Source organism: Passer domesticus, chromosome 3, assembly GCF_036417665.1.
Source record: "Passer domesticus isolate bPasDom1 chromosome 3, bPasDom1.hap1, whole genome shotgun sequence".
Classification (NCBI taxonomy): Eukaryota; Metazoa; Chordata; class Aves; order Passeriformes; family Passeridae; genus Passer; species Passer domesticus.
The window spans coordinates 58,313,266-58,341,064 of NC_087476.1; the positions used below are offsets into that span (position 1 = coordinate 58,313,266).

The following is a 27,799-nucleotide window of genomic DNA, read 5'->3' on the forward strand; positions in this document are numbered from 1 at the left end:
GATAATTAAGATATCTCACCCTATGCTAACTCCTTGCAACTTACACTGATGAAAATCAGCATGATAAGGTGGACAGAGAAATTCTGTGAATCTTTCTTTAGTTTACCATTTTGCTACAGGTCCCTGTGATTTCTAGAATCAATTAATTCCCCCTCTATATGAACACTAAATGTAAAAAAAGAATGGAAATAGTACCATCTCACAACAAACATATTCCTATTCAAGTATATCAACATCACCTTTTGATGGGATGGAACACAACATTAAATATATCTGCCACATATATTAAAATCATGCCAGGAGAACAAATGGTAATGCCATCTGAAAGCTTGGGACAGTGTTCCAGCTCTCCAAGAGTGAGCTGGCAAACATGAGAGAAAACATCTATCAGAAATACACAAAGTAGCAATTTATTCAGCATCATTTTAACTGTTAAGGGAGAAAGCAGTAGAGTCTTTCACCAAATACAGTCAGCACAGATGAGATCCATCCATAGGTTAAGCCCTCTCTAACATTATTAGTACAGCGGCTGGGAATAATTTCACAGACAGATTTGAATTTTTTTTTATTTGATCAGAAGATTTAGAGATTTATCAAGAGACACAATTTTATGATTCTCCAGAAGCATCTGATCGGAATTTTCCAAGTCTTGTGTTTTCTATTGTTTTGTCTGTTTTCTTCTTCCTGAGTTTGTTCTGTCATCAGAAAACTACCCTTGCAAGTTCAAACAGAACCTGTGGAACAGCAAACACATGGATGTGAATTTTTATTTTATTTAAAAATCTTTAAACCAGTTTACACTATAAATCAGATAATCTGAAAAGTAACTGTAGCTTCAATTTGCAAGTTGCAAAGAACAAATACTAATCCCCGTGTACATCACACTAATACAGTAATCTTAATTCTCAAAGTATGAAGTATAGAAATTGCACTTGTTATTATGTTCTTAATATTGAAAAAAACCCCACCAACCTCTATGGTGATTAGTATTACTATCATCCACTCAAGGCGCAGCGCGTGCTTTTCATTCAGGTGATTTCGCATTAGGTCTGTCAGCTCCATGCAGTGCTGGAGCTTTTCATTCATTACCTGCAAGCAATTACAAACATCACAAATCTGGACTCCAGAAATAGAATCAGATCACTAAATAGGGAAACATACTCCACAGAACTAGAAAGGGGTTAACACCTCTGCAAAATAGAATAGAAAATTAATAGAACAGAAAATTCTGTAAGACACAAGCAACAGAAGCTTCAGCATAAATAAACCTGTTATTTCAATGGGTTCTCCAAAAGAATATAAATTTAGATATGCATCTGCAGTATTGAAGTGTTTCTGGGTGATACCTACTCATGAAAAGAGTCATAAGCAAACGGAGATACAGCTTTCTGGAATGCCTCAAAATTAAATATTTATGATTGCTGTACCAGCAGGAAAGGTAGTTTTTGTGCTTCTTATATTCTGGTTCAGCAGTAAACATTATGTCACCCTTCAAGGACTGATGTGAATGATCATGTCAATAAGAAGAATACACTTCTCAGTTCTTCTATGTATATAAAGCCTAATTTAGTGGCCCAGGAAATAAATAATTAATTCATGTGAGGCATGTTAACCTAAACCAGGGAAAGGTACGAGTGGGCTAATAACACCTGGAAATGGGAAGAGTGTATGATACCTTATTTATTCCCTTTCTGCAATTAAAGCACATTCACAGAGCAATCTGTGACCCTGCTGAGCCAAAGACAACTGATCTGAGTGTGGAAGAGTCTCACAACAGTAAGACACTCACCTTAACTCTGCGATTAATGTTGAGAAACTGGCAAGTCTTGTCATAAAGCTCTTCCAGTTTTTCTCTATCCCAGTAGAAGTCTGGTGTTATTAGCAGGTCTGAGCTCAGATTTATACGGTGTCTAAAAAGAATGGGTACTACTTACTGTAGTTCAGGTTTCCTCTTGACATGCAGTTAAATTAAATAAGAAAAATTCTACATTCTAAATGTAGAAAAATTCTAATTCTACATACCATATGAAAAGAATGTCCTTTCATAGTAAAAATGCAATTGGAGTGATTATTTAAAATTGGTCACATCTCCTGAAACTTTTCTGGGAATACTCTACTGTGGAACTCTTTTGAACATTAATGACTTTTTCCTTATGCCATCACTGCCTCCTCAACCTGTCACCTTCCTTAGTTTTCGATACCTGTAGAGAGGTCCCTGACTATGCTGGTGGCTCACTGAAGCAGTACACAAAATAACAATACAGAACTCCTAAATGTGACTGGTACTGCATGCTGGATATGTGTGTGCAGCACACCCCTCAGAATCAGGCAATGGTCTAAGCATCATAAAGGCTAAAAGCTAAAATCTCCTACCTTCAATGTATTGCTAACATAAACCTTTGGATACCTGCAACATCACTGTTGATTACTGATCAGTCCTTCAAGTACCCCAGCATCTGAAACAGGAATTGTTTTTTAATTTTACCTTGGAGATTTTGGTGGGATTTTTTCCTTTTTTTTTTTTTTTTTGAGTGTGTAATGGTCTGTATTGTCAAAGGCCAAATTTCACTTGAGGGAGGAAAAAACATTAAAAACAATGACTTAGCAGTGGTTTCTGAGTAAGTCAAGGGAAGAACAGAACTCAAGAAAGATTTTTACCAACTCTAGGCTGTAGTTAACAGTTCTACACCTACCCACCTTTCTCCTGGTATCCTTTACATGCTGTAGTATCTACTGTAATTACTAGTTTAAACACATGTTGCTGGACTCAGGAAGGGAAAAGGGTGTGGTATTTGGTTATTTATGATATACTGCCTGCTTAATGCCTGCAGTTGAAATGCCAGTGTGAGTGGTAAGCCTGTGGCTCCCCTTACCAATGTAAATAGCACATGGACTCCAGTCAAAATGAGGAATTCTCCCACCCTGTCTCACCCTGCTCTATTTAGTCTGTATTCTTCTCTTTGTATCCTGCACAATGTAACTTTTACATTCTGTGTAATACAATGTCTTAGGTGTAACTAAAGAAGTTACCTTAGTGCGAAGAGTTCTCCAATTTTCTGCATCACATCTGCATGAGAGAGTTTTACCTTCCTTCGTGACTTTAGAATCTGAAAAGTAGGAAGTTCTTCACTGCTTGATCAAGTAACATGTACCAGTAGTTAAGAAGTCCAGAGTTTTACAGCCTGAAGTATCTCAGAATCTAAATGCATAGTGCACTTACTAACATTTTAGTTTTGTTTGCTTAAGTGCTTTGCTTCTCTAGCTTTCTAAGAATATCACTGTGCAACTGGTTCATCCAGGCTTCTCAATAAATCACTGAGTACGTCACCAGTAGCCACAGAAATACTGGGGCATTTTCTCCAAGTGTTTTCCTGAACAAGAGATGATTTGTTCTTCCTTCCTGCTGTTTTTATTTTAAAGTCATGACAGTGTTCTTTTACCTTGCCACTCCTTAGCCTTTCTACAGACTTTCTCCTTGTAACAATGTATTACCATTTATTTCCTTCATATAAAATTAATAAACCCAACGTTTTCTCTTTTGAACCCTACAAATCTCAATTTTATATATAACATCATATGGGCTTTGTACTGTAATTACATCTCATGAAAAACTTTTAAGTAATTCACTCAAACTCTTTATTATGTTCAAGTCAAACACATTATTTTCAGCCCAAGTTATAGCACACACTGAGTTTGGCCAGGTTTTTAAATGCTGCTTGTCCTGTTACACATACATTTCACCAGTAGCAAGTGACTGTGGCACAATATGGGAAACATTATTACAATGCAGAACCTCACTCCCAGCCCTTTAAAGGCTGATGATTTCTTGTCCAACCACTCTGCAGGGGTTCTCAGCTTCTCTACACTGATGGATTTACGATCAAATATATTCAACATTCAATTCCTTTATTCCTATCCTCAGCTACATATGGACTGATCTTTTACAAAACACAGGAGAAAAGGAGGGGAACAAGGCCTCACCTCAGGAATTGACTGGATAGATTCCACAAAGTTATCCAGTAATGATTCCCAAATAGCTAGCTTCACTGCAACACAGAGATGACAAAGACTGTGAGAAGTACATATGCTTTCAAGTAGTTCTAACTTTAAATCTGCCAACAGGCTGCTTCAGGACATGTTGATGCTTACAGACATTATTTGCAGCAAGTTACAGTTTGTACTATACAATCACTGTTCATGTATCAGTGGGCAGATCTGGGCTGGGCACTGACAGCTCTGCACACAGAACCAGCTTCACCATGAGCACAGCTTTCTTCTGCAAGCGATCAGTTCAGATCCTGGAGAGTTTTTGCTGCAGCTCAGAAGTTGTGTGTCCAAGTGCTCTACTGGATGTGTGAGCCTTCTGCAAATTACATTCCAAGGAGGCTAGAGATAATGAGCTATGCTGGCGTCAGGTTGACTTCATGTGGCACCTCAAGAGCCTCCACTGTATTTCTAGTGTCCTAGAAATGGACAGCTCTCATTCTCCATTTGTGCACTATTGATGCACTGTGCTCCAACCACAGAGTTAGCTTCTATAGACACGCCTGTTCCTGTTGGAGCTCAATCCAAATTTGAGCAATCTTCTGCTTTGTTTTTAGGTGAGTGTACTGTTACTGAAGATACCAACTTTTGTTCCATGGAAGCTTGAGTTCAGCACTGGCAACACAAATTCTGCTATGCCTCAGCTTGAACCTTGCAGTAAAATGTTTCTGCAAGATGATAATAAAACTTGGGCCTTGTTCTTTAGTCCACAGATTCCCAGACAACAAAGAAGTAGCAACAGATCAAAAATTAACCCCATTAAATCTGAAAAAATTAATCAGGGAAGATTTAATTGTCAAAATGAACTCTTCTGTGGCAGTAATCAATAGTATCATCTTGTTAGGACACTGCCAGTAAACTCAATGCTGAGCATTTTGCACACTAATCTTTTGAATACAGAGGCCTAATCCAAGTCACTGACTTAAATGACTTCAAATTTAGCCCCTGAAAAAAACAACAGCCAGTAAGCATTTCATCTGTCACCTGTTATTTGACAGAGGCTGGTTTCTGCCGTTCATAAATCTGACTAGGGACTGTACTTGCATCCTTTATTTTTACTGAACATTATCTCCTGGCAATAAATCCCTTGCTCTCTTTTAGGAGGCACTACTCTTTAGTATTTTGAGTAATAAGAATGAATATTTTCTTATGAATAAGAAAACTATAGAGAACAACATGCTTTTTTCTCAACAGCTCTTCCTTCAACAGTCAAGAACCATTTACTTACACTGCACTCCTTGATGAAATGGTGTAGCACTTCAAAAATGTGCATTCTGTTTCTCTCCTGTGTAAAGGTGCACTTTCCCAAAATACTACTGGAATCCAGGAATTTACCCCAAAGGCAGCAGAAGTAGACAGACCAGACTTCCCTTAAAGGCCTTTCTGAGGACAGCCTTACTGCTGCTGGTTCCTAACTCCCACTCCGTCATCAAGGTCTGAAGCAGTAGACGGGTGTTATTTGCTCAAGCAGCAGGATGACTTGGTGAACCTGACTTCTTCACAGTGCCTCCCACTGTCTGCTATCATAGCTAATAAGCCTGCAAAACATTATCTGTGACTCTGGTCCACATATGTGTTACTGATACACCTCCCCAGCTGGGAATAGCTGTCCTGTATCACTTCTTCAGCTGGCATCTAGCTTTTTCTCTGAGAGGAAATGATGTCAGTATGAGTTACTCAAGATTACTGAGAGGTTTCTAATACTGAACTCTACACTCATTGTTATCCTAGGATAGTTCTCAAAGGTGGGGAACAGGATGCTCAGTAGAATGTGTATCTTTTGCAAAGCATGTTTGTTAATGTGCTTTGTTCAGCTTTAAAAAGGTTTCCATTGAATAAAGCAATTCCAGTTTACAGAAAACACGGTAAAAGTACTCAAAACAAATCCTCTCAATCTGAAGCACAATCACACTTTACACAGTTTGTCTAAACCAGATACCAAGTTTTTTCCAGCCTGTCACTGTACAAGTCCCGCTTAAAATGACATTTCACAAGATCTGTAGCATAAACTACATAGTACAAACAATATTAACTTACCAGAAAGACAAAGAGCATTTGAAAAGGCAAATTTCTGCAGAACAACTTCATCACTATCCAGCTCAGAATTTAACAAGATTTGTCCTTTATGGAGCTTTGACTGACCTCTGTTAAGACAAGATTGAAGCATCTTCATTGATCGAGCCACCAGCATAGGAACATTTAAAGAATAATCGACAGTGCAAGAAAGGCTGGTTGTTTATTTAGATAAGGCATGCCATGTCTGTATGGTGTCATCCCCGTCCTTGCATTTTACTCATGTTCAACCTGATGATATTCACAACAAATCACTGAAAATTAGTTCCTCAGTCTAAGACCAATATTATGGCCAAATTTTCTAGGTGTAAATGCAAGTGCAGCAAGCTGTGATGGTAACTGTAGCATTGCTGCATACACACAGATTATTCAGAGTAAGCAGGATGCTGGCCTCTCTCCTGCTCTTTAGCTCCTCTGTTATCTTTCTGTTTTCATTTTCCACTGTCACTCTTATCAACCTTACTCCCCCCCACTAGGATGTTTCTTTCCCTAAAACCTCTATTGCATAAGGGGCAAGAAACAAAGAAAAGGGGACAAGAGACTTGTTCAGTTTTTCATGTCAATGTCCCTATGAACACCACAGAAGCAAAATAGAGCATGTCAACAATTGCAAATTACACAACTACACAGTACATGCAGTTTTCAAATGGTCAGGAAAAACCAAACACCTGTCTCCTTATCAAGTTACTTTAAATAAGCTGAGTATCATTTATTCAGTTCCTAGTATTAAAAGTGTCCTGTCTAGGGGTTGCTTTTGTGTGCTGTTGGAAAATGACAGGTAATATATATAACAATTTCCATTGTGAAATATTTCTGAAGAGATAATTTTCTTTCCATGATGAAAAAACATTATTTAACAAGGAAGGATAACTTGCCAGGTTTATCATTACACAATAATCAAGCTGTAACTTTCCTATTAAATGAAGTATATGCAGAAATTACATCTTTGTATATGAATCTCAAGGACATGGAGAAAACTTAGAGAGAACATTCTCTTTAAAATCAGCCTCATCTCAATAATACTTATTAGTGTTTTTGCTGTGACATACATAGTTTCTGTTTGGGATTGCTGAAGAGTTGTGTGGGCAGGGAACTTCTTATTTACAAGATCTATTGTATAAGCAAATCACAAAGGCCACTCCCTGCAAGTTTACCAAGAATTTATCCACTCACGTTTATAGTGTTGTTTCTTTATTTTACTTATTTGGAAAAAAGTAAGGACAAGTATATTTTTAGTAGCTGAATTACTTTTGCTTGAAATTGGTTTAGGTGTCTGTTAGCTTTTATATACAGAACACCTGAAGATACTTACTCTCCTATTCTATAGTTCAGCTCTTCATTCTCCCAATGGACCAGTGCAACTTCGTATGGCTGAATTTCATGGTGCTCTAGCACTCGCATGATATTCTTCATCTAAGAAGGAGACAATTGCAGCAATAGTTACCATGCAGTAAATTATCACTCTGCAAAGAACATGCATAGGGCAGGCTGATGAATGCAACCTTCATGCTGAAGTTATTTACCTAACAATGAAGAGGTACGCTAAATAATGAAGTTATTGTTAACATAGTTTACTTCTGAAACTAGTTGTGGTTTCAGAAGAATTTGTAGCTATAACAGCTGCAAGGAATCTGGGAAAACTGAAATGTCATTTTATATGTGCACACACGGACGAGGCTAAGGATTAACCACAGCAGTAGTAAGGGAAACATGGATGTATTCAGTATTATAACAATGAGCTGTACTAGATTTTGGCAGATGTCTGAGTGTGGGAATGAATCTTTAGGAGAAGTACCTTAGGTGGTTGTTTCTGATAATATTACTAGTTTGCTGCTAAATCAGTAGTTTTGTTTTTGATTGCTGCTGAAATCAGTAGTCTTGTTTCAGCTACCAGAGGTCAGTGCTATTACAGAAACCCTTTACCACTACAAAAATCTGGAAAATTTGTTTCAGCTGCCACATTCACCCCTGTAAATAGTAAAATGTGCAATTTTAATTGCAAAAGTAATCTCACTGCTCCTTTATTCTCCAGCACACTAAAACCTGATGTAGGAAGAAAGAGCCCTTTTCTCTCACAAAACTTTCTCCTCTTGACATCTGACTTAGGATCTCTCATCCTTGTTCCTTTTTTATATGCTACAAGGCTCCTCTCAAAAAATCTGCAATTAGAACAAATTCTCAACTAAAAAAGCACTCACCTATGAGTTTTTAAAAGGCATTTAGCTACACAACAGCCAACAAAAAACCAAACCACAAAACCACAAAACACTTTTGATGCCTAAATTCTTTAGAGTTCAGTCTTCTACTAACTAACTTAAAAAGCACTCTCTTTTTAAAATAAAAGATCATAGTTCATCTTTTAGCACAAAACTGTACCCTATAAATTTTTCATAACACATATTCTCCAGGTAAAGTACTTGAAAAAAAATCTGTTGGATCATCTGCAAGAGGGATTTTCTTTGCACAGCTAGCTTTCTTCATTGCTTTCAAGAACTTTGGTGATACTATCTATGTAACACAGTAACATTTTTCACTGAAAAAACCCCCCTCAACTGTACAGCTGAAACAGCTCATTACATAATCCTGAATTCAATATTAACATGACTAAGACTTGCCATATAATTCTAGTCTTGTGATAAAAAAGGGTATGGAAACATAGGAAGCATCTGCTCTGAGGCCAGTCACCTCAGCCAAACAGCTGAGGGACAGTTCAGCAGCAAAAACCTCACACTGCTTCTAGGCCCAGCCTAATTTTATAGAAGGGACTAGTTGTGACACAGTAAAATTAATTAGAAGAGATGTTCTGGAGTCACTAGCTGCAAACTCTTGCTATTATGGGCATTTACGTCACACGGTTTCCTTTTAAAAAAACCTCAGAGCTGGTTTTTTTTTTTTGCCCTTGCTATTTTGGTAAGGAAGCTGCAGTACCTTCCTACTCAGGTATTTGAAATTGCTATTTTGTATTTTAAGTTTCTTTTTGTGATCAGTCCGTATTTGTTACTTCTTATGTTAAATGTCTGTTAATTTAAAATATTCTTTTTCTCCTACTAGTAATTTTGGGGTACTTTTGTCCATTTGCAGTGACATTCTACATTCTGGTTTACTGAATTACTTTCAGTTTCTGTTCTACAGACCAGTTTGGGGTTTTTCTCCCTTCATTTCAGTTCATTAAAGCATGTCCATAAAAATACTTCCTGTATTTGAGAAAGTCATTTGGCAGTTAAAGCTTTGACTATGATTTCAACAAACAGAAAGGGGCATTTTTCCTCCTCTTTTATAAATAAAGCTAGCAAGGGACCAACTACTGATACTAGTATTAACCAGGAAAACAATGTATCAAATTTTCAAAGGTATTTGAGCTTGTACAATAACAGGAGAATTTTCAGAGTACTCCAGTGGGCTAAGGTGTTCAACTCAAAGATCATCAGGAGTTAAAGCAGCTGGTTTTCAGTAACACTTGTGAATCAGTAGTGTAGTTACAGCCATAGCATCCAAACAGGCAAGGTTTGAAGGCAGAACTAGTAAGACACCTGATACACTGACACCCCCCAAAACAGAAAGGAAATCAGGAACATTTCAATTGTGAAACAGAAGAAATGAACTTGAATCCAGAAATTGTTCATGTCTGGAAACAACTGCTCTATGTTTTCGTTTACCCCAATGAAAATCCTCCTGTGAACTTCTATGCATCTCAGTATCATTTATTTAATACACCACTTAATTTCACATCGTCCTTCTACAAATAAGGTCAATACTTTTTGTATCTAGAATCCAGTTTAACCACAATAATAAAAATACATTTAAAACATTAAATAACTATAAATGTATTCATTAGAATAGATATGCTTCTGGCATATCATTCTAGGTCAGCAAAGATCACAAAAATAGAATATGCCAGCAACATATTTAATAATTATATCATCCAATAAAAAACTTCCTTCAGGAAAATTGCTGGCTGGTAAAAACACAGAACAGTATTAACAAGTTGCTTATAATTCTTTTTTCTCTTTCAAAGTTGTACAAACATAAGTCTTTAATAACTGCCTTAGATGGAATAGAATGGAATAATCCTTCTAACATATTTTCTGTTACATTAGTGCTTTTCAAACAGTCATTCACAGGTAGATTTTTCTGATCTACTTTTTCAGGATGTAGAACTGCAAGAATATTCTTTTTGTCAGTCTCACTAAATTAAGGTTTTAGATTTTGTAGAAGAATTTCAGAGGTGATGTGTCAGCAGCCCACACACTTGAGGGCAGTAGCAGGCAAGAACCTGCACTCACTGGAGAATCAATCAGTTTTTTTCCTTCACAGAAAGATCAATCTCCCAAACAAACCTCTAGCATGCTGAGCTTTGTGAGACTGACAAAACACCTGCTTATGCAGTTTTAACCAAGTTTCACTTTACTTACACTTTTCTCTTCCACATTCCAAAATACAACAGCCCCTTCCCTGTGAATTCAAGGAAAAACTGAGTGTAATCATACTGTTTTAAATGTATTTTAATGGAATACTCAAATTGTACAGTGGTAATTTTTGTCATTGTGAATCAAGAAACTTAAAACTATTTTCACAGAAATTACATACTAGTTGCTTTTTAACCATACTTCAATGAAAACAATGAGAAGGTTTTTTTCAACCATTTAAATAATTCTGATTTTTTTTAGTCATTCTGACTGGACAGTTATTCCTTGAGTTTCATGAGGTAATATGATTCAAGATCTAGCAAGCTGCACTACTTCCTTCACACCATTACTATTAATGACTTAATGTTTTGAGCATGATTTGTAGCTTACCTGAAGAAAAAAATCATGCCAGGATCATCTTCTTTTGCAGATTTCTCAGTACTGACCACCAAAACATTTGCAGCATCTGGTTTGAAATAAATGAAAAAATTGACTATTTAGTCAAACTTCTAAATATGACAGCTGATAGCTGTAAGCATGTAATTCAACAGTTGCATACTAACACATCAGCCAGTTCCACATTTTGTTTTTCTGATAGAAATGCTTGCCAGAGACCAACTACAATATCACACTAATCTGCTTCTCTGAACTAGAGAACACATTCTAGACCAACTGGGCCTCTGCTGGAAACCTCATCAGAATCTTCAGCTAATGAAAGATAGTAGCCTTGAAGAACAAAACACTTAGGAGAACACTGATGCAGACATTGTAAATAACCAGGAACAGAATACAGGAGTGGACATACAATGTGAGAGAACTGTGGAAGTTTTGCACAGTTGCAGAGAAATTACCAGTCAAATCTGCTTGTCTGGAAGCTCTTCATTTCTATACACTAAAGGATTAATCTGCACTCAAATTGTGCTGACTTTGCTTTGCCAGTCAGAAACCTGAAAGAATGTACCCCCAAGACAGGAGAGCCTACACCTGCATTTCTCTGCACATCAGAAGTGTGCTTTTGAAACAAATCTTCCACCTACTCTCCCTTACCACACTTCTGATGTGCACTGCACAACAGTACATAAAATGTGAGGGCTTTTGCATTAAATTAAAATGAATGAGAAGCTCAAAAAAAAAAAAAAATGTTCCTGTGGTACTCCAACCACTAAATGGGGCATTTGTTACAAAGGATTAGATCAGACCTAGTGCAAGTAGAGTATCTCCAAACTTACAAAATGTGGTTGCTGGGTTCTCAAAACAGGGGTTTATTTTTCTTCTACAATTCTTCTCCACTGTGCCAGTCACTAATACAGATGCAGTTTTAGAAGTCCTGGTGTGATTTCAAACCAGCATGACTTGTTTTGTTGCAGCACTAGTGGAAGCTATACCAGGAAAGCCCCCTACTTCTATTTAAAATGAGACTTCACAAAGATTTTGCAGGGCCTACCAGCTAAGCCTTAAAAAGTTCAATGCCTTTTTGGGAAAATCACAAGTCAAGTGATGGTATCGAATGTTGTTACTTCTGCTTGTGTACAAATTCTACCTTCTGCTTTACTGCTCAGGCTGTAGAGGCCAGGTAGACAGACTGAGGCAGCAGAGAGACAACAGAGTACCAGACACACTTTTGCTGGTATCTGAATTGGGACCACACAGTTGGTCTGAATGAGCCCTTGAAGACTTTTCTTCCACTTGCTAATCCAGTTCAGAAACACATAACTGGATGAATAACTAGAGCAATTTTAGGTGTGAAGTTTGAGTTCATCATGGAAGTAACATCTGTCTATGTTTTCTCATTTGCCTTTTCAAATACCAGGTATATCTTTATTTATCTGCTCCAGCCAAAACACACTCAATTGAAAAGAATTTTCTCTACTTCAAGTGGAGGTGCAGGATTTGTCTCTAAAATGTTTTTAAAGAGGTCAAAACAAAGAATAATGCTTTGGGAAAACACTACAAAGCGATAAATTCACAGCACAACTGCTGGTTTAGATTTCTGTGCAGAAGTATCTTTAAAAATTATTTTCCCAGATTCAGTGTTTGGCTTGGTAACCAACCACTGCTACACGCACATGCCAACCATCACAACACTTCAGATATGCTGGCACAATCCAATATCCTTTCATCATTACTTCCTCCAAACCTTTGATAAACAGTACTCATTATGAGTCTAAAACACCATGAAGAAATAAAAGGAATTGGCAAAACTGACACTCCCAGGGTAAAATAACATCAACAGTAACATTTAATTCAGGGTCATGCTGGGGGGTTGTACAAAGTTGCTATCCCAAAGCTGTGAAACCAGGGTTAGTTTTAATACAAAGAAACTACAAAGGAACATGAAGCCTCTATTCTAGTGGGTATTGTCATTCATGTTCATCTTTCTGAACAAGACAATCATTAGTAAATCTTGTGCTTGAAAGAGACCCACTGGAGTGTTACTGCACTTAGATTATTATTTGAGAGGCAGCCAGGCTTTTGATACCCCTACTGAAATGCCCATGAACTGCCAGGGCTTCTCCTAGCTTCATATAATCTGTTCTTTCAAAGGAAGAAGAAAAGGCATTCTACTACTGACATATGAAAATCACAGCTGTTCCAGGGAGTAAGGTTCCCTGAGCTATAAGAAGATAAATTTGTTTTTCTTTTGTAGTATACTGCAGCTATTTTCAAGCCATACTTTCCCAAGTCTGCAGAGATGCTTTATATTGAAACCAGAATAAATTATTTTGCTGAAGCCTACCTAAGTGAAGTGTTCAACAATTGCTAGGATATACTTGGCACAATAAAGAAGTATCAACAGCATTCTCTTTACTAGAACTAAACACTTAGGTGTGTATTTTTTTCATTTCACTTAGTCAGCAAGATTCTCTCTTGCACGCCTTCCTCTCCAACTCTGTGATTTACACTAACAGAAATCTAGGTACAGAAAGAAGATGCAACACTTCAACCTACAGAATTGTTTTGACAGCTGATGTACTGCACTACCTCACTACTGAAAGATTAATTAAAATAAATCATTCGGAAACTAACATTCAGTTAGTGAATTTCTGTAGAAATTCTCTGTATCAGTCAATTTCCAAAGTTATTTCTTATGCATGCATGTAATTTTTCTATACTTCTAATGTAATTGTAATGTTGGGAAAAATTATCAGAGGGTAAGAGCAAGAGCTATTCACATTGCTATTCTGAAAGGTTTTGTTGTGGGGACTTATAGGCAAATAGAATCTTTAAGCAAAGCAATAATTTTACAGGCAGTATGATATATTCCAGGATATTATCAGAATAAGAATACATAAGGTTACAAAATTTATAACCCTCACCCATATTTTATTTCCCAAGACATAACATTGCATTTAGTATGTTTCAAAAATCTACCTCTAGGCAAACTTGTTATTTCAACATATCCATGTGAAGTCAGGTCATGACACAGATTACCAAGGTGATATTCATCTGCTGTTGCAAAGGCTGTGCACTGCATCAGATTCTGTGCCAAAGGAATAGAGATTTGAGTTAGGGCAAAGCTGAAGCAAGATGGTAATAAGACAACTGTTTGCTTCAAATTTATTAAGAGAGTGACAGTTTTAACTTATGCACTGTTCTGTGGTATCATTGCCATGATTTCCACCTGGTGTACATATACTAACAAGAGTACTTGCTCCTTGTTAAGTAGGAGCACAAATCACACACTGAGAACAAATCAGGTGGCATGAGTAAAGTCGCAAGAAAAAACTCTATGACAGAGCCACAAAGACAATCCTTCTTCCCTGAAAGCCAATCAAACACTTGAACAGTAGAGCTGCACTTGCTGCTGCCCTCCCATCCCACGGCTTATGACATACTTGGCTGACCACTGAGGCAGGACACCCCTGACAGAGCTGAAACACCGTGTTTTACAGATAAATGGAGTTTAACTACCCCAGTCTGTTTATCAAGCAGAAGCTCCAACCACAAACATCGTGTTCTGCCATGCACCAAGCCACTGCCAGGGCTGAGCCACTGCAGCACAGAAAGTCACCGACCTTCCGGGCCAGCTGCGGGTGCTGCACATGTACAGCGTCCCTCCCCCGCCCTGAGCTGCATCCTGCACTAACAGCGGCTCTCCCCTGACAGCTCCACAGTGGAACTGTACACATGGGAAATTTGTCCCAATATCCCACCATCTTAAACAACTAAAATGTCATAGTCCAAGAAGTACATGGAATGATGCTGACTTGCAAGGAGATGTGAGATTTTCTCGATTAATCAAACAAGGCACAAGAAACTGATTTTCAAATTCTACTACTCATCTGAAGTGTATTTCTTTGTTCTGATACGTTCTGTATGACCTACAAAATTGTTTTTCAGTACAATGTAGTGGAAAACATCCAGAAAGCAATGTTTCACTGTGGATCAGTCACTTCCCAGCTTTTTGTAACTAATACAAATGGGGATGTAACTAACAACAAATGAACAAAAGAACTGTGCTCATCTACAGGCATTTAGATCCACAATACACTTCAACCTAAAATCCAAGTTTTATTCTTGCAGCACTCCTACACTGTCAAAAATCAAGGCTTCAAGAGGGGCTCTGCTCCCTGCGGGGGGCCTGTCACCAATCATTAGCATCACCACCTCACATTCGAACTTTTCTTTTTTAATGTCAACATTCTATCACATCCAAAGCTTTGCTTACACATCATCTTAATTCAGCAACCACTAGCAGAAAATAAGCTTTCAAAGTAATTATAATATTCAGAGAACAATTTTGTAGGCATATTCCCACAACTGTGCTAGAAGGTTGAACTAACAGTGGAACAGAACTCTGCTTTCAGTTCCCTTGAAGTATCGAGTTTCATTATCACAATTTCAACTACCTAAATCCATTCTCAATCGCTAAATCACCAGTGCCAATTATACATCTGAATCTCATGATTCTTCCAAAAAGCTCTGGCTATTGTAAGTACATATGCTCTGCCATGAAACTCTTCTGTCGAGAGTTAAGGGAGCAAATTCTCCCTTGTAGTTAGTAAGGGACTACAAAAATCTTGTAGTTAGTATGCAATCTAAAAACCTCTCTTCTGCTCTGTGTTTCCCACAGTTTATTACTTGGGCTATTCTTCACTTCAAGGCACTACAGAATTGACTGTCTTACAGCTGCAATTTTAGTTTCAATAGCTACATTTCTCATTTAGTTACAACCACTAAGCTACATGCCTGAAATAGCATTTTGGATATGAACCACTTTAGGGTTTGGGGATTTTTTTTTTTTTTTTTTATAATTCATTGTTTCACTTACATATTTACAAAAATCTTGTTTGATACAGAAGATTCAGCTTGGGCATAATTTGTGATTAAGACACCTAAAATACCTGTTCATGGGTGCTGGTGGAGATATAGAAAAAAAAAATCTACTCTAATCAATGACTCAATTAATCCTAAAATAGATGTGTTAAATGGCTGACCAACCTTAATGCCATGTTTTCTGCTACATCACTTTCACTTGCAAACTTCAAAAACCCCAGAATACAGCACCTGTACTGCTGCTAGAATGGAACTTGAGCTACTCATCCCCTTCTCCTTTCTGCCTGCAGCATTATTGAGATTCTATTCAGAGCAGCAACACAGGATGGTTGCTCCTAAGGACAGCTAAGCATGCTGACAACTCATTTTCTGTATCACCATGCCCCCAACAACTGCACAGGCTGATGGAATCATAACTCCCCTTAGTCCCTATCTTCCACTTTTAGCATACAAAAATTTTTAAGAAAGAAAACCCGTAGGATAAACTTTAGTCCTCACATCAGCACAGGAACCAATCTTTATCTAATACTATGTCTATACCTGAATTTCAAACTATTTCTATGCTAGATGGCTGTAGCATTAAGAGTTAGCTCAGAGGCTTTTCCTGCCATCAGATTGTACCAGGTTATCCAAGTAGTGGTACCACTCACTGATGGACTGACTAAACCACTTAACTGCCTCCAAGGAAATCCTCTATCTATCCTGAAAAACTGGTTGTACAATGATTTATCACTGCACTCTGCCTGTAAAAACACATGATGACCAGTGCTACGGAGGATGGGAAGGATCTCATTCACCCAGTGCTCTGCAAAAGAAAGGTGTCAGCTGTCAGGCCCTCCCAGAGGGAAAACACCACAGACCCTCAGGGTTCTTGAACTGAGAACCTCAGGAATGGGCCTGCAACTGCTGCCTCCAGAGGTGGGAAAAGATGGGATGGAGATGCACCTAAGGCAACAGTCTTGGTGCTAGGGCCTGCTACACTAGAGGTCATTTCTTGCCCAGCATTTTGCCATGCAAAAGCCTCCCCAGGAAGTACATTACTATTTCAGTGCATCAGGCAGCATTTTTTCACAACGGAAAAAATTAAAAATAGCACTGCATGTTACTTGCACATATATATGAAAATGTCAAACAAAGAAACTCTTTGCATTCTACGCTGTCACTTGAAAGCCTCAAAAATGTTGTCACTTCACCCAAAACCAACAAGAATCAAACTCTGAATGTAATGTTATACCATGACTAAACAGCTGGAAACATTACATAGTGTTTCAGGACTAATATTTTTCACTTTCCTCTTCCAAAGCAATATTAAAGTATTAGTGGGAACTAAATTGTTTATAACTACCTCTTTATGTTACACTATGGCATACACCTGCTTATCGCACAAAATACTCATCATAGGCTTAGATATGAGAAGGCAAGCACTAAAACTTTGCTCACACTCAGTACATCATGTAACAGATATATTCTGCAATGTGGAAACTATTTCTGAAGACACAGTGCTTGTTTTAGTCTCACCTATCATACTATTTTACTAAAACACCCTGGAACTCGGTTGTTTTATCCTGATGAGAACAGTAACACATCTGACACCATGGGAATCCTATATTCAAGTGTACTTACGGCCTGGCTTGCCTAAGAGCTGTCTTAAGGAGATATGGCTACAAATATGCACTGCTCTTCCCCATGGTACCTCACTGTATCTAAAACAGTGTGTTGTTGCATTTCCTCTGTAGGCCTCAGAGTCTGATAATCAAGGTGCTATATCTACACAAGGAATGATTTTTCTCAGATAACACACACTACACTTGCACATTCATTTCCCATCTGAAACTTAATCTGAATATAAACTTTATACTATTTACTTGCACTTTTATTTCTGTTTGAGTGAAACCTTAAAACTGGGTAGATCTGGACAAGCAATGAATGTAGACAAAGTTAAATTATTCTGACAGCTAGACTTTGTTTCTCAATAGAAAATGTCATTTGAAAGCACAGGCCAAAACTATTTTTAATGCACTTCACTTTCCACTTTTTAATAACCACTCATCTTTCCTCCACTTTTGTTAACACACTGCAAGTAAACTTCCATTTTACCTTGAAAATACCACACATGCCAATTTCCATCAAGCTTGCTTCTATTTCCAAAGCTCCAACACTAGTGTAAATAATGAAGTCCTTCTCACCAAACAATTATGTTAATTTCATTAAAATGTTCATCTAACCCCAAATCTGAATGGAAATTAAACTGATGCACTCCCTTAATGTCACATAGACTGTAAATGTTATACTTCACCTCCATGTCTGAGAGCGGCAGGTTCGTTCTGGATGGCTGCTTGGTCCTTGGTGCCTTTGGTGGCCTCTTAACTGGCTGGTTACTGGCTTTGGGGACAGTTTTACCAGCTGACACAACTGCATAAAATCTCGTCGATGTGTTCCTAAGCTTTTTGATCCACTCTGTATTGAGCCTGTAGTTTTCCATCATTGTCGCCCCCAAACGTCTCCAGGATGAGAAAAAACCCTCCCCACTCTGATAATAAACATTTCTTTCCAAAGTAGACAGAAATCCTTGGAGAAAATGCTGATTCCTGACTTGCACACATTGACTTGTCAACCAAGGGAATGCAGGTTTCAGTGCATACAAATCCCAAGACTTTGCCGTTCTGTGAGCTGCTCTTTCAACTTCATTATCCAGGTTTAATAGCAGATATCCGGTTTTGCTAAAGCTTTGGCACTGGCATATTGTTGTTAAAGCGTGGAAAGATCTCAGCTGACGGTGCAGAAGTTTCAGTCTCATTTCTTCCCTTTGAACTGTATTTAAAACAAACAAACAAAATCACCCGTCAACATTTTGGAAAGAAATAGTATTATTTCCCTCTTATCCAAAAGGTGGTCCATACTACTCTTGCATGTGTAAGAACTCCTTAGCACACGACACTGGTGGGAATAAAAGCACTTTTTTGATCCTATGGAAACACTAAGATCAAAACACATCTGTGTGCTTGCAACAAGTGGTGAAAAAATAGAACTGGTTGCTGTGCCAATATGCAAGAGGGCATCTTTTCCTTTGGCTGCTCATTCTGTGCAGCAGCCTGCACTTTCAGTAACTCCACTGCTTGTGAGCAAGCAAGCACACACGTTCAAGAGGACACCAGACTCTGTGAATCACTGTGAAACATAATAAAAACAACAATTAGATTACTACATGGTTGTATGGGAATGTCACCTGCAGAACACACACGCTGCCCAGCCTCAGCTCCAGCTGCTGTGCCATGAACAGCCGAGCACAGATCCAGCCCCAGCCATCTGTCCTGACCACAGGACAGAGAATGGAGCCGACTCACAGCCTTGCTCCTGCCAGTACATCCCGGTGCTCCAGGGACCACCAGGCCTGCCAGCACAGCCACCCTGCAGCCTGAAACACAACAGCGTCCTTATGCTGCCAGCTCAGACTAAGAGCAACCCTTCTATATTTGCACTACATTGTGTGAGCTAACAAAACAAAAATATTCACAGGCTCAATAACACAGTGGACGTGTTTCATTTGCTGAAAAAACTCAGCGACAAGTCCCTACACTAATCTGGTTTCTTAATCAAGAACACTTCCCTTATAACACAAAATCCATCCTCAGCAAGTTATTAACAAAATGTCATTAAGCTGCCTAGTACAAAAACCTGCCCATTTTAGAATATTTTTCAAAAACTGAAGGTGGATCTTTAATACTAAAAATATATTTAACATAATAGTTCAAATAAATGTTTTGTTTTAAGAGCAAATCATAGTGTGTGCTGTGGAACAAGCCCTCCATCCTCACAAGGATACCTAGATGAACTGATATTGGGCTTAACTTTGTATCTTTACATGCTCTTCACTTATACATTTCTGCCCAATTTAGAAGCCTGTTATTGGCATACTTATTGGGATAAACTATTAGTTTCATTTTAAACTTGTTCCTTATTTAAAAAGCAACCCCATCCAGGACGAGGCATATTTACCTTTTTAAAGGCTTGATACCTCCTGGATAAAGGAAAAGCAGAGAGAAACTCAGCAACTGCAAACCAAGTGGTGGAGAGCTGGGGCAAGGGGTAAAAAGTCTCCAACAGTGTGTGGTAAGTGGCAGAAAGAGATTTAAAATGGCTTTGTTGGCGTTCCTAGCCAACAAAACCTCATCGTGGATCAGTAATGCCAGGAACGATTTTTCAACTGTACAGGCTTACAGTAAGTTGCAAGGAAAGAGGGATCACATAGACTGAATTCCATCGAGGGCCTGAGCTTCAGACCTGCGGCACCAGGGCAGGAGCGGAACACAGCAATCCAACACGAAAGCGGGACGAAGGGCGACCACACCAGGCCAGGAGGCGCCACCTCCGAGCAGCCGGCCAGCAGCTGGGATTTATTTTCCAGCGTCTCTCCTCAGCACACGGCACACTTTGGCCACGCCCGCCGCCCCCGCGGCCGGGAGGCCCGGCTTGCTGCGGCACCGCCACCGACATACACGGATAGGGCGGACCGGACCGGACCGGCACAGACCAGCCCGCAAGCTCCGCCCGGCCTCCGCAGTGCGGATGCCTGCAGGCTGCCCCTGGGGCCCGCCAGCCCCGGACGCGGGGGGCGCTCCGCCCGTCCCTGCCCCCGCGCTGCCGCCCTCGGCTCCCAGGCAAACAGCGCCCGCTCCGCCCCTGCGGCAAGCGCGGGGGCAGGGCGGCCGGGGCGCGAGGGCCCCGCTCCTATTGGCTGCGTGCCGGGGGGCGGGCACAGCGGGGAGCAAGCCGACCAATCGGAAGGCGAGGCCGCTCCGCCCGCGCGGGCCGAGCACGGCCGCCGCCCCGCGGCGCTGACGGGCGCCCCTGGCGGGCGCGGGAGGCAGCGCCGGCAGCGCGCGGGGTCCGGGCCCCCCCATCCCGGCCCGCGGTCTCCGCCGGTGCTGCGTCACCCGCGGGCAGCGACACCTGAACACGGGGGGTGGCGGGGCGGCCGCCCGGCAGCCGCCCCGCTCCGGGGGCCACAGGGACCCCCTGGGGTGGGGGGAGACACGGGGGTGGGAATCGCCCCTCACGCCCTCAGACGGGGCTCGCGCTAGCCCCGAAACTGCGCCCTCCTGGCGAGCAACGTCGCGGGGCCCTCCCAGCCGCGGCAGGACCGGAGCTGGCGGGAAGGGCGGGCAAGGTCGTCTCGGCTCGCCCGCACCCTTCCCGCGGGCGCTGCCGCAGGCCCCGCCGCCCCGGGATTGTCCCAGGAGGGGCTGCGCCCCCCTCCCCTGCCGCAGTGCGGGCTGCGCCGCAGCTGCGGCCGGCGCGCGGGGCCGCCAAGGGCGCCCGCTGCGCCGCCGGCCCGACCCGGCCCGGCCCCCCTTCCCTTCCCCTCCCTTCCCCCGCCCCGCGCGCGCGCCCGCCGCCGCCGCCGCGGCGGGAGGGGCGAGGCGGTTCCCGCCGCCGCCGCGCGCCAGCACTGACCTGGGGGAGGGGGCGCGCCGCTCTCCGCCGCGCGAGCCGCGGCCCCGCCCACCGCCCGCCGGGCCCCGCCAGGGCGCGCGGGCCGACACGCCCCGCCCGTCCGCCGCCGCGCGGCGGGGCGCGGCCCGCGCGCCAATAACGTCCGGCCGCCGCTCGGGCCCGCTTCCGGGAGGGGGCGGGGGCAGGGCGGCGCGCCGGCTCGCGGGGGGGCGGAGCAAGATGGCGGCGGTACCGGCGCTCCCGGTGTCCCTGTCGGGCAGGTTTAAGGGGTCCGTCACGGCCTGGCGCGCTCGGCACCGGCAGCGAGGCGGGGGCCGGGAGGGAGCCGCGGGGCCGTCCGGCGCCCCGCCGTCGGGGAGCGGAGGTTTTCTGGCGCCGGGCGGGGCCGGGGGGCGGCTCTTGGCCCGGGGGGGCGGGCGGGGACGGCAGCGCCGGCGGCGCGCGGGGCCCGTAGGCGGCGCTGTGGGCGCGGCGCTGCCGCAGTCACCGGCCCGGCCTGGCCGTGAGGGGCTGCCCTGCTCCCGGTGCCCTGCTCCCGGTGCCGCTGCTCGGCTCCGCCGCTCCAACCCACCGGGTCGAAGTCTCGCAGTAAAAATCGTCCTCAGGAAGTGCGCGCTCTCTGTGCGGCTGGCCGCCTTCTGCTCGTACATAAAACAGCGTTTGGAGGAAATGTGATTCAAGTGTATAATGGAGAGCGCGCTTCTTGTTGATGAGATGCGTGATAAAGTTTGAACAGATGTCTCTGCTTTTGGTTTTACATTTCCCAGGTTTTGCGTCTGGGTATCTTAGCAACAGAGGTCGCGGTTTAGCCTAGAATTAACTGCTAGTTTTTTGCTGTTTTGTCAGGGCCAGTCATTTAGCTTTTTCTTCCACGAAAAGGCTGCAAAAGTAGGCGCAAGAACCTGACCGGTTTGAATTTTTTTTTCGTTTTGTTTTGGGTTTTTTGCTGTCCACAGCTTTAAGGGCATGTCAGGCTACTTCTAATACTGTTACATATACTGTGTTACAACCGCAGCTGGCAGCAAAGCACCACGTAGCTCAGCGGGGTGGGAGAAGTGAATGAGAAGGGTAAAAATGAGGAAACTTGTGCGTTGAGAGCAGTTTAATAATTGAAATGAGAATAAATCATAATGAAAAGAGCAAGGAGAAAGAGAACCCAAGAAAATCAAGTAAAGCCAATGAAAGCAATTGCTCACCATGAACTTCCTGATGTCTAGGCAGTGGCTCCCTGGTTAACTTCTCCTCCTGGTTTCCAGTGCTGGGCATGACAGCATATGGTGTGGAATATCCTCTGGGTCAGTTAGGGTCAGCTGTCCTGCCGTGTCCCCTCCCAACACCCTGTGCACCCTCAGCTTCCTCACTGGTGGGATGGGGTGAGGCAGAAAAGGCCTTGGCTCTGTGCAAACCCTGCTCAGCAGTAAGGAAAACATCCCTGTGTTGTCAGCACTGTCTCCAGCACAAATCTAAAACACAGCCCCCATACCAGCTACTGTAAAGAAAATTAACTCTATCCCAGCCCAAAGTAGCACAAAGACTTTGCATTTGTTTTTAAAAATTGAAGCCACTTCATCCTTTGCTGACAATAATAAAATACTGATCTCTTTTTTAGATCCTTTGCATATTTTACGATTAAAGACCGACTCCCCCAGATCCTCACAAGAGTTATTGATACTTTGCATCGACACAAAAATGAATTTTTTGAAGAACATGGTGAGGTAAGAGTAAGGTCCCTGTTTTCCCTGATGTTTATTCCCCTCTAGCCCTTGAGACCCTTTCTCTGCCTTGTTTTTACTGATGAGGCTTGTTTGTCTCAATCCTTTTGTCTGATTTTTGAAAAAATAATTTCTTTCTGGCAGCTATTTTTGATTAGTTCTGTAACACACCTTTCTGTCTAACCTTTTTCTTCTGATCTGTCACTCATGCATCTGCATCACTTACTGGGGTTTTTTTGTTGATGCAGTGTTTGATAGACAGTAACACCTTGTGAATATGATGGTGTTTCAACACTCTTTTCACCTCTAATTCGCAAAAATTCCAATCTGAAAAGAAGTCCCATGTGGAATTCATTTTAGGATCTTGGATCTGAACTGAGCTTTATTCACCACAGTGTATTTTGTTGAATCAAGCTGTGATTTGTCAGGGACTCTGATATGGCAATTAAAACTTTGCACATTCCATGAGCAGTTGGTCTGTGTCTCTGCAGCAATAAAGGTACAGAGTAGGAACTTTTGTTCTCCGCTTTTTTCAGAAGGGTGTTGAAGCAGAGAAGAGAGCTATATCTTTCCTCTCCAAACTGCGGAATGAGCTGCAGACAGACAAGCCAGTGACCCCTTTGGAAGATGAGTTGCCTGATGCTGTGCTGTGGAACCAATACCTGGAATACCAACGAAATTTACCAAATGGAAATGGAGAGCCAAGTTGGTTTCAGTCCCCTTGGCTGTACGTAGAGTGTTACATGTATCGAAGAATCCATGCAGCATTAGCACAGAAGTAAGTATTTACTGGCTTGGTATATTATTTTGTAAAACATTGCTCTTTCCCATTTTTATTTTGGGAAAAGGAAAGACAGCTGAGGAGTAAGATAAAGGAAAATCTTAAGCTTTTACCCTATTGCTTTTTCCTCAGCTTGCACATCAGATTTAAAATTAATACCTTTACTTCTTATATTTAGCAGAATTTGAAGCTTATTAATTTTTTATGCTTCGGTTTTGGTGAGTTGGTCTACATGTAACTCTTGAGCTTGACTGTATAGTTTGACCTTGCAGACTAATGTGAATTGAGATATGAAAACCATGTAGCATTTCTACAAGGTTTGTTGGCCTAGAATTTTCTCTTAAACCTTAAACACAGAATATGAGAGCCACAAATCCGTTGGGAATTCTAACTTGTTTTGCTGCTTGCAGTCTGAAGTTACCATTTGAGAGGTGTTTCTTGCAGCAGTAGATCCATGTTAAGCAGCCCCTGCTGTTCACTCTACACCAGCTTCTTCGTTACAGCAGTGCCTGCAGACCATGTGTTGCATCGAATGTTGGGAGCTGATACTGGTTAAAAATAACTGGGCAGGAAAAACTTGTTGTGCTGGTACCATGGAGACATGCCAGTACATCGTCATGGGGTAGGAATGAACAGTTTAAGATCCCATTGCTGCCAAAAAAATTTGAAAGCTCCCCGAGTACTGGATTTACCCTTAGTGCTGTGGAGTTGCAAACACAGTAATAGGACTCAGTTTCTACTGGTATGTTGTGTAATTTGAACTCTCGAACCAAATTCTTCAAATATGAGGTTGATCTGCTGGATTGCACTTAAAAAGCTGAGCAGATACTTTTCATGTTTAAGTTTCTTGATCTCCATTATTTAGTTGCTCTTAAGCATATGCTTGGATGGAAGTTCAGTCATTTGTTGAAAGGTCATTGTGCAATATGTCTCATAATAGATTGGCCTATAATTTTTGTATTTTACAACATTCTCATTTGTCATGATAATTTTCCAAAATCCTAGTAAAGGCTTTCATAACTTCCTAACTGGAAGAGAATTTGGTATGGGAAGTAGACTCCAGCACACAGAAACACATTTAAAATCAGGCCAGCTTTTCTTGACTTTAGTTCACTTGTATGTTACAGCTTTAAATCTCTTGTCTGAAGGTTGGAGTTCAAAATGCTTACTGTCTGTGCAGCTCCCAGAGTTGTTGTGATTGAATACTTGTTCACTTTCAGAATATATTGCTATATAAAGATGCCTTGCATAGTGTCTTTTAGCACAATGCAGTATTAGGCTGTTATGGAGATATGTGAAAATCTAGTATGACAAATTAGAAGTGGAAAATCTAATTAAGGCCTGTAGTGCAGTCTAAAGAAGCTGACCTTTGAGCTTCCTTTGCATGCGCTGTAATGAAGAATGTGGGAAGTATGTCAACATGTTTTTTTCTTCTCTTTTTAGCCCACCTATTGACAACTTTGATGTATTTAAGGAAGGAAAGGCTCAAAATTTCTTTGAATCCCAAGAAGCTGTTATTGCCTTATGCACTTACTTTCAGGAACTTCTTAAGAACATCAAGGATCTAGATGAAAAGCAACTTCAGGAGGAGCTTTTTAAGCTATTGCAGGTAAATTGTGCTTAACACAAGAACTGAAAATAACTCTCCTATGAAACAAGCAAGAATTTGAGGCTATAAAGAATCTGAATTTCATATGAGAATTAAAACATAAATCTTTAGTTTGTAAAAGTTTGATGAAGTCCTGATAGCCCTACTCTATTGCTGCTCTTCTGAAAATATTTATATTTTGGGTACTTGTTTTAAATGTGACACTTTTTTATTAGCTGCTGGTCTTCATTGTGTATATGAAAACCCAGCAATTCTTCCTTCAAAACCAGTATCTCTTAAACATTGTAAGTCAAATTCCAGTGACCTTTTTGATATTTACCTATTGTTTCTTAAAATAGTTAATTTTAGTTGTCACTTTAAAAGATTTTAGACTTCTTTGGAGAGAAAGTAGAAGTCAGTCTGGGTCAGAAGTGGTTTAAAAGCTTTTTAACAGTATTATTCTTGGAATATAGTGCCTTTGGGTAGAAACCCCAAAGTATCATAGGGTTACAAATAAGTCCAGTAGCTGGCAACAGTGTCCCCAAGTATTTGATGAATCTTCACAAAGGGCTCATTAGTGAGTACTTAAAATACATATATCTAAAATACTTATTTGGCTGCATGCAATAAACAAATACATCTGCTTTTTAAATTCCTTTATCTGTGTTACCACTGATATTTTTTAGAATTGCAGTATGGAGAATTTTCTGTTTTGAACTTTGTGGCCAATGTGTTTACGTTGATCTAAATCTTCCATCTTTGTCACTTCTGACGCTTGTGTTAATACAGAGCTTTGTTTGGTTTCTTCCACAAAATCCTGTCTATGTTGAGATACCTGTACAAGAAGTTGAATTTTATTAAAGTTTGGAAGAATATGTGGAGTTAGAACCTTCATTACCTAAAACAGAAACAAGGGAACAAAATCTTCAATGTATGTGAAGTTGAGAATGTAACTACAGTGAGACATAGTAAATTTTTTTTTCTTGTTTTTCTTTTTCCTTCCAGGTGTCATTGTGGGGCAATAAGTGTGACCTTTCTTTTTCAGCTGGTGAAGACAGCTCTCAGAAATCTAGTCCTTTGCAATCCCTGGAAAACATGGTACCTTACATCTTAGTGAATGATATGGAAAAAGTTTGGTCATTACTAAATGCCAAAAAAAATAGAACAGAAAGAAGTAATGTTAGAGTTGACATAATCCTGGATAATGCTGGATTTGAACTTGTAAGTGATCTTGTGTTGGCTGATTTCTTGTTGTCGTCAAAGCTAGCTGATGAAGTCTATTTTCATGGAAAAAGTATTCCATGGTATGTATCTGATACCACAAAGCATGATTTTAACTGGACTATTAAACAACTGGGGTCAGCTAATCATATGTGGATGTCTAGATGTGGGATAAACTGGGAGGGCAATTTGAAAAAGGGAGTTTGGGTTTTCCGTGACCACATGTTTTGGACTTTACCACATGATTTTTCCAGTATGAGTGAAGTTGCTCCTGATTTGTATGCTGAGCTACAGAAGTCAAACTTGCTTCTCTTCAAAGGTGATCTAAACTATAGAAAATTGACAGGAGATAGAAAATGGGAATACAGTGTCCCGTTTCATCAAGCCTTGAATAAATTTCATCCCGCGCCTCTCTGTAGTTTGAGAACACTGAAATCTGACACTCAGGTTGGCCTGAAACCTGGACAAGGTGAGCAAATTCAGGCTTCTGAACCTGAGTGGATGGTAAGTGGAAAATACGGGGTAGTTCAGTTTGATGCTGGTCTCTAGTTAAATGATTTGTAATATTCTGAAAGAGACATTAAGTCTGACTTTAATTAATCTTTGTTCCATGCTTGGCTTCAGTAAAGATTCTTTTTTGTTTGTGCTTTTTCCTCCCAAGTGATTTGTTGTTTTTGTCCTGTGGAAGACTTTAATGTTGTGAAAATATTTATAAACTGTCTTCATATACATAAATCAATCTGCATTTCAATGCATTTTCTTTTCCTGTTGTCCAGTGTCAGCAGATCTTTAAGATGAATATTTGGTTGTCCATAATATTTTTTTCATCAGTGAGTATGAGTTTAATGAGTGAAAGCTTTACTAGTGAAAAATTTGCTTCAGAAACAATTTCCCCAGTGCCACATTAGCATGAATTTACTTATTTTGGAATAATTTGTGCTCCATGTCATTTCATGCATTGCATGAAAGTTAGTATTCTACAGAGTTCAGAAGTTAATTACAGACAGATTCTTTTGACGTTTTGAGGATAGTTTGCGTTACATTAAGGGATAAGTTATTGTGTAGCAGCTTGTAAACATTCATGTAGAATTGAAATTTGAATTTCAATTTTAAAGCACAAGTGAATGTTGCTAGCCAGATTGCCTGTGAGAGAGTTGTCCCATCTGGTAGGAAGATTAGTGGGAGAAAGGACAATCTCATTCTAAGAATATTGAAGATACTGTTTATTTACAAAGCTCTACCA

At 40.8% G+C, this 27,799-nt stretch overlaps 2 protein-coding genes across 5 annotated transcripts in view; one reads left to right on the forward strand and one right to left on the reverse strand.

The window, feature by feature from the left end:
• Positions 1–387: 387 nt before the first annotated feature.
• On the reverse strand, positions 388–22,645 carry RMND1 (required for meiotic nuclear division 1 homolog). Of its 4 annotated transcripts, none has more exons than XM_064413352.1 (12): positions 22,451–22,645; positions 18,097–18,611; positions 13,896–14,004; positions 10,914–10,989; positions 10,530–10,569; positions 7,430–7,530; positions 6,082–6,188; positions 3,982–4,046; positions 3,031–3,107; positions 1,790–1,910; positions 973–1,089; positions 388–734 (listed from the first exon to the last, which is right to left on the reverse strand). In XM_064413352.1, exons 1-12 carry the CDS (start codon positions 22,518–22,520, stop codon positions 702–704), a joined length of 1,431 nt encoding a protein of 476 aa, XP_064269422.1. In that variant the 5' UTR covers positions 22,521–22,645; the 3' UTR covers positions 388–701. The 4 variants fall into 4 exon arrangements, with proteins under 4 accessions (XP_064269422.1, XP_064269424.1, XP_064269423.1 ...); XM_064413354.1 differs by lacking the exon at positions 22,451–22,645 and adding an exon at positions 21,255–21,378; XM_064413353.1 differs by lacking the exon at positions 22,451–22,645 and adding an exon at positions 20,019–20,076.
• Positions 21,388–27,799, forward strand: part of LOC135296682 (coiled-coil domain-containing protein 170-like) — a 46,595-nt gene continuing 40,183 nt past the window's right edge. Inside the window, exons 1-5 of the mRNA XM_064413346.1 lie at positions 21,388–21,523; positions 22,864–22,969; positions 23,503–23,744; positions 25,191–25,356; positions 26,341–27,060. Coding sequence (XP_064269416.1) covers positions 21,474–21,523; positions 22,864–22,969; positions 23,503–23,744; positions 25,191–25,356; positions 26,341–27,060 — 1,284 coding nt within the window. The 5' untranslated portion in view covers positions 21,388–21,473. The remainder of the gene's footprint in view (positions 21,524–22,863; positions 22,970–23,502; positions 23,745–25,190; positions 25,357–26,340; positions 27,061–27,799) is intronic.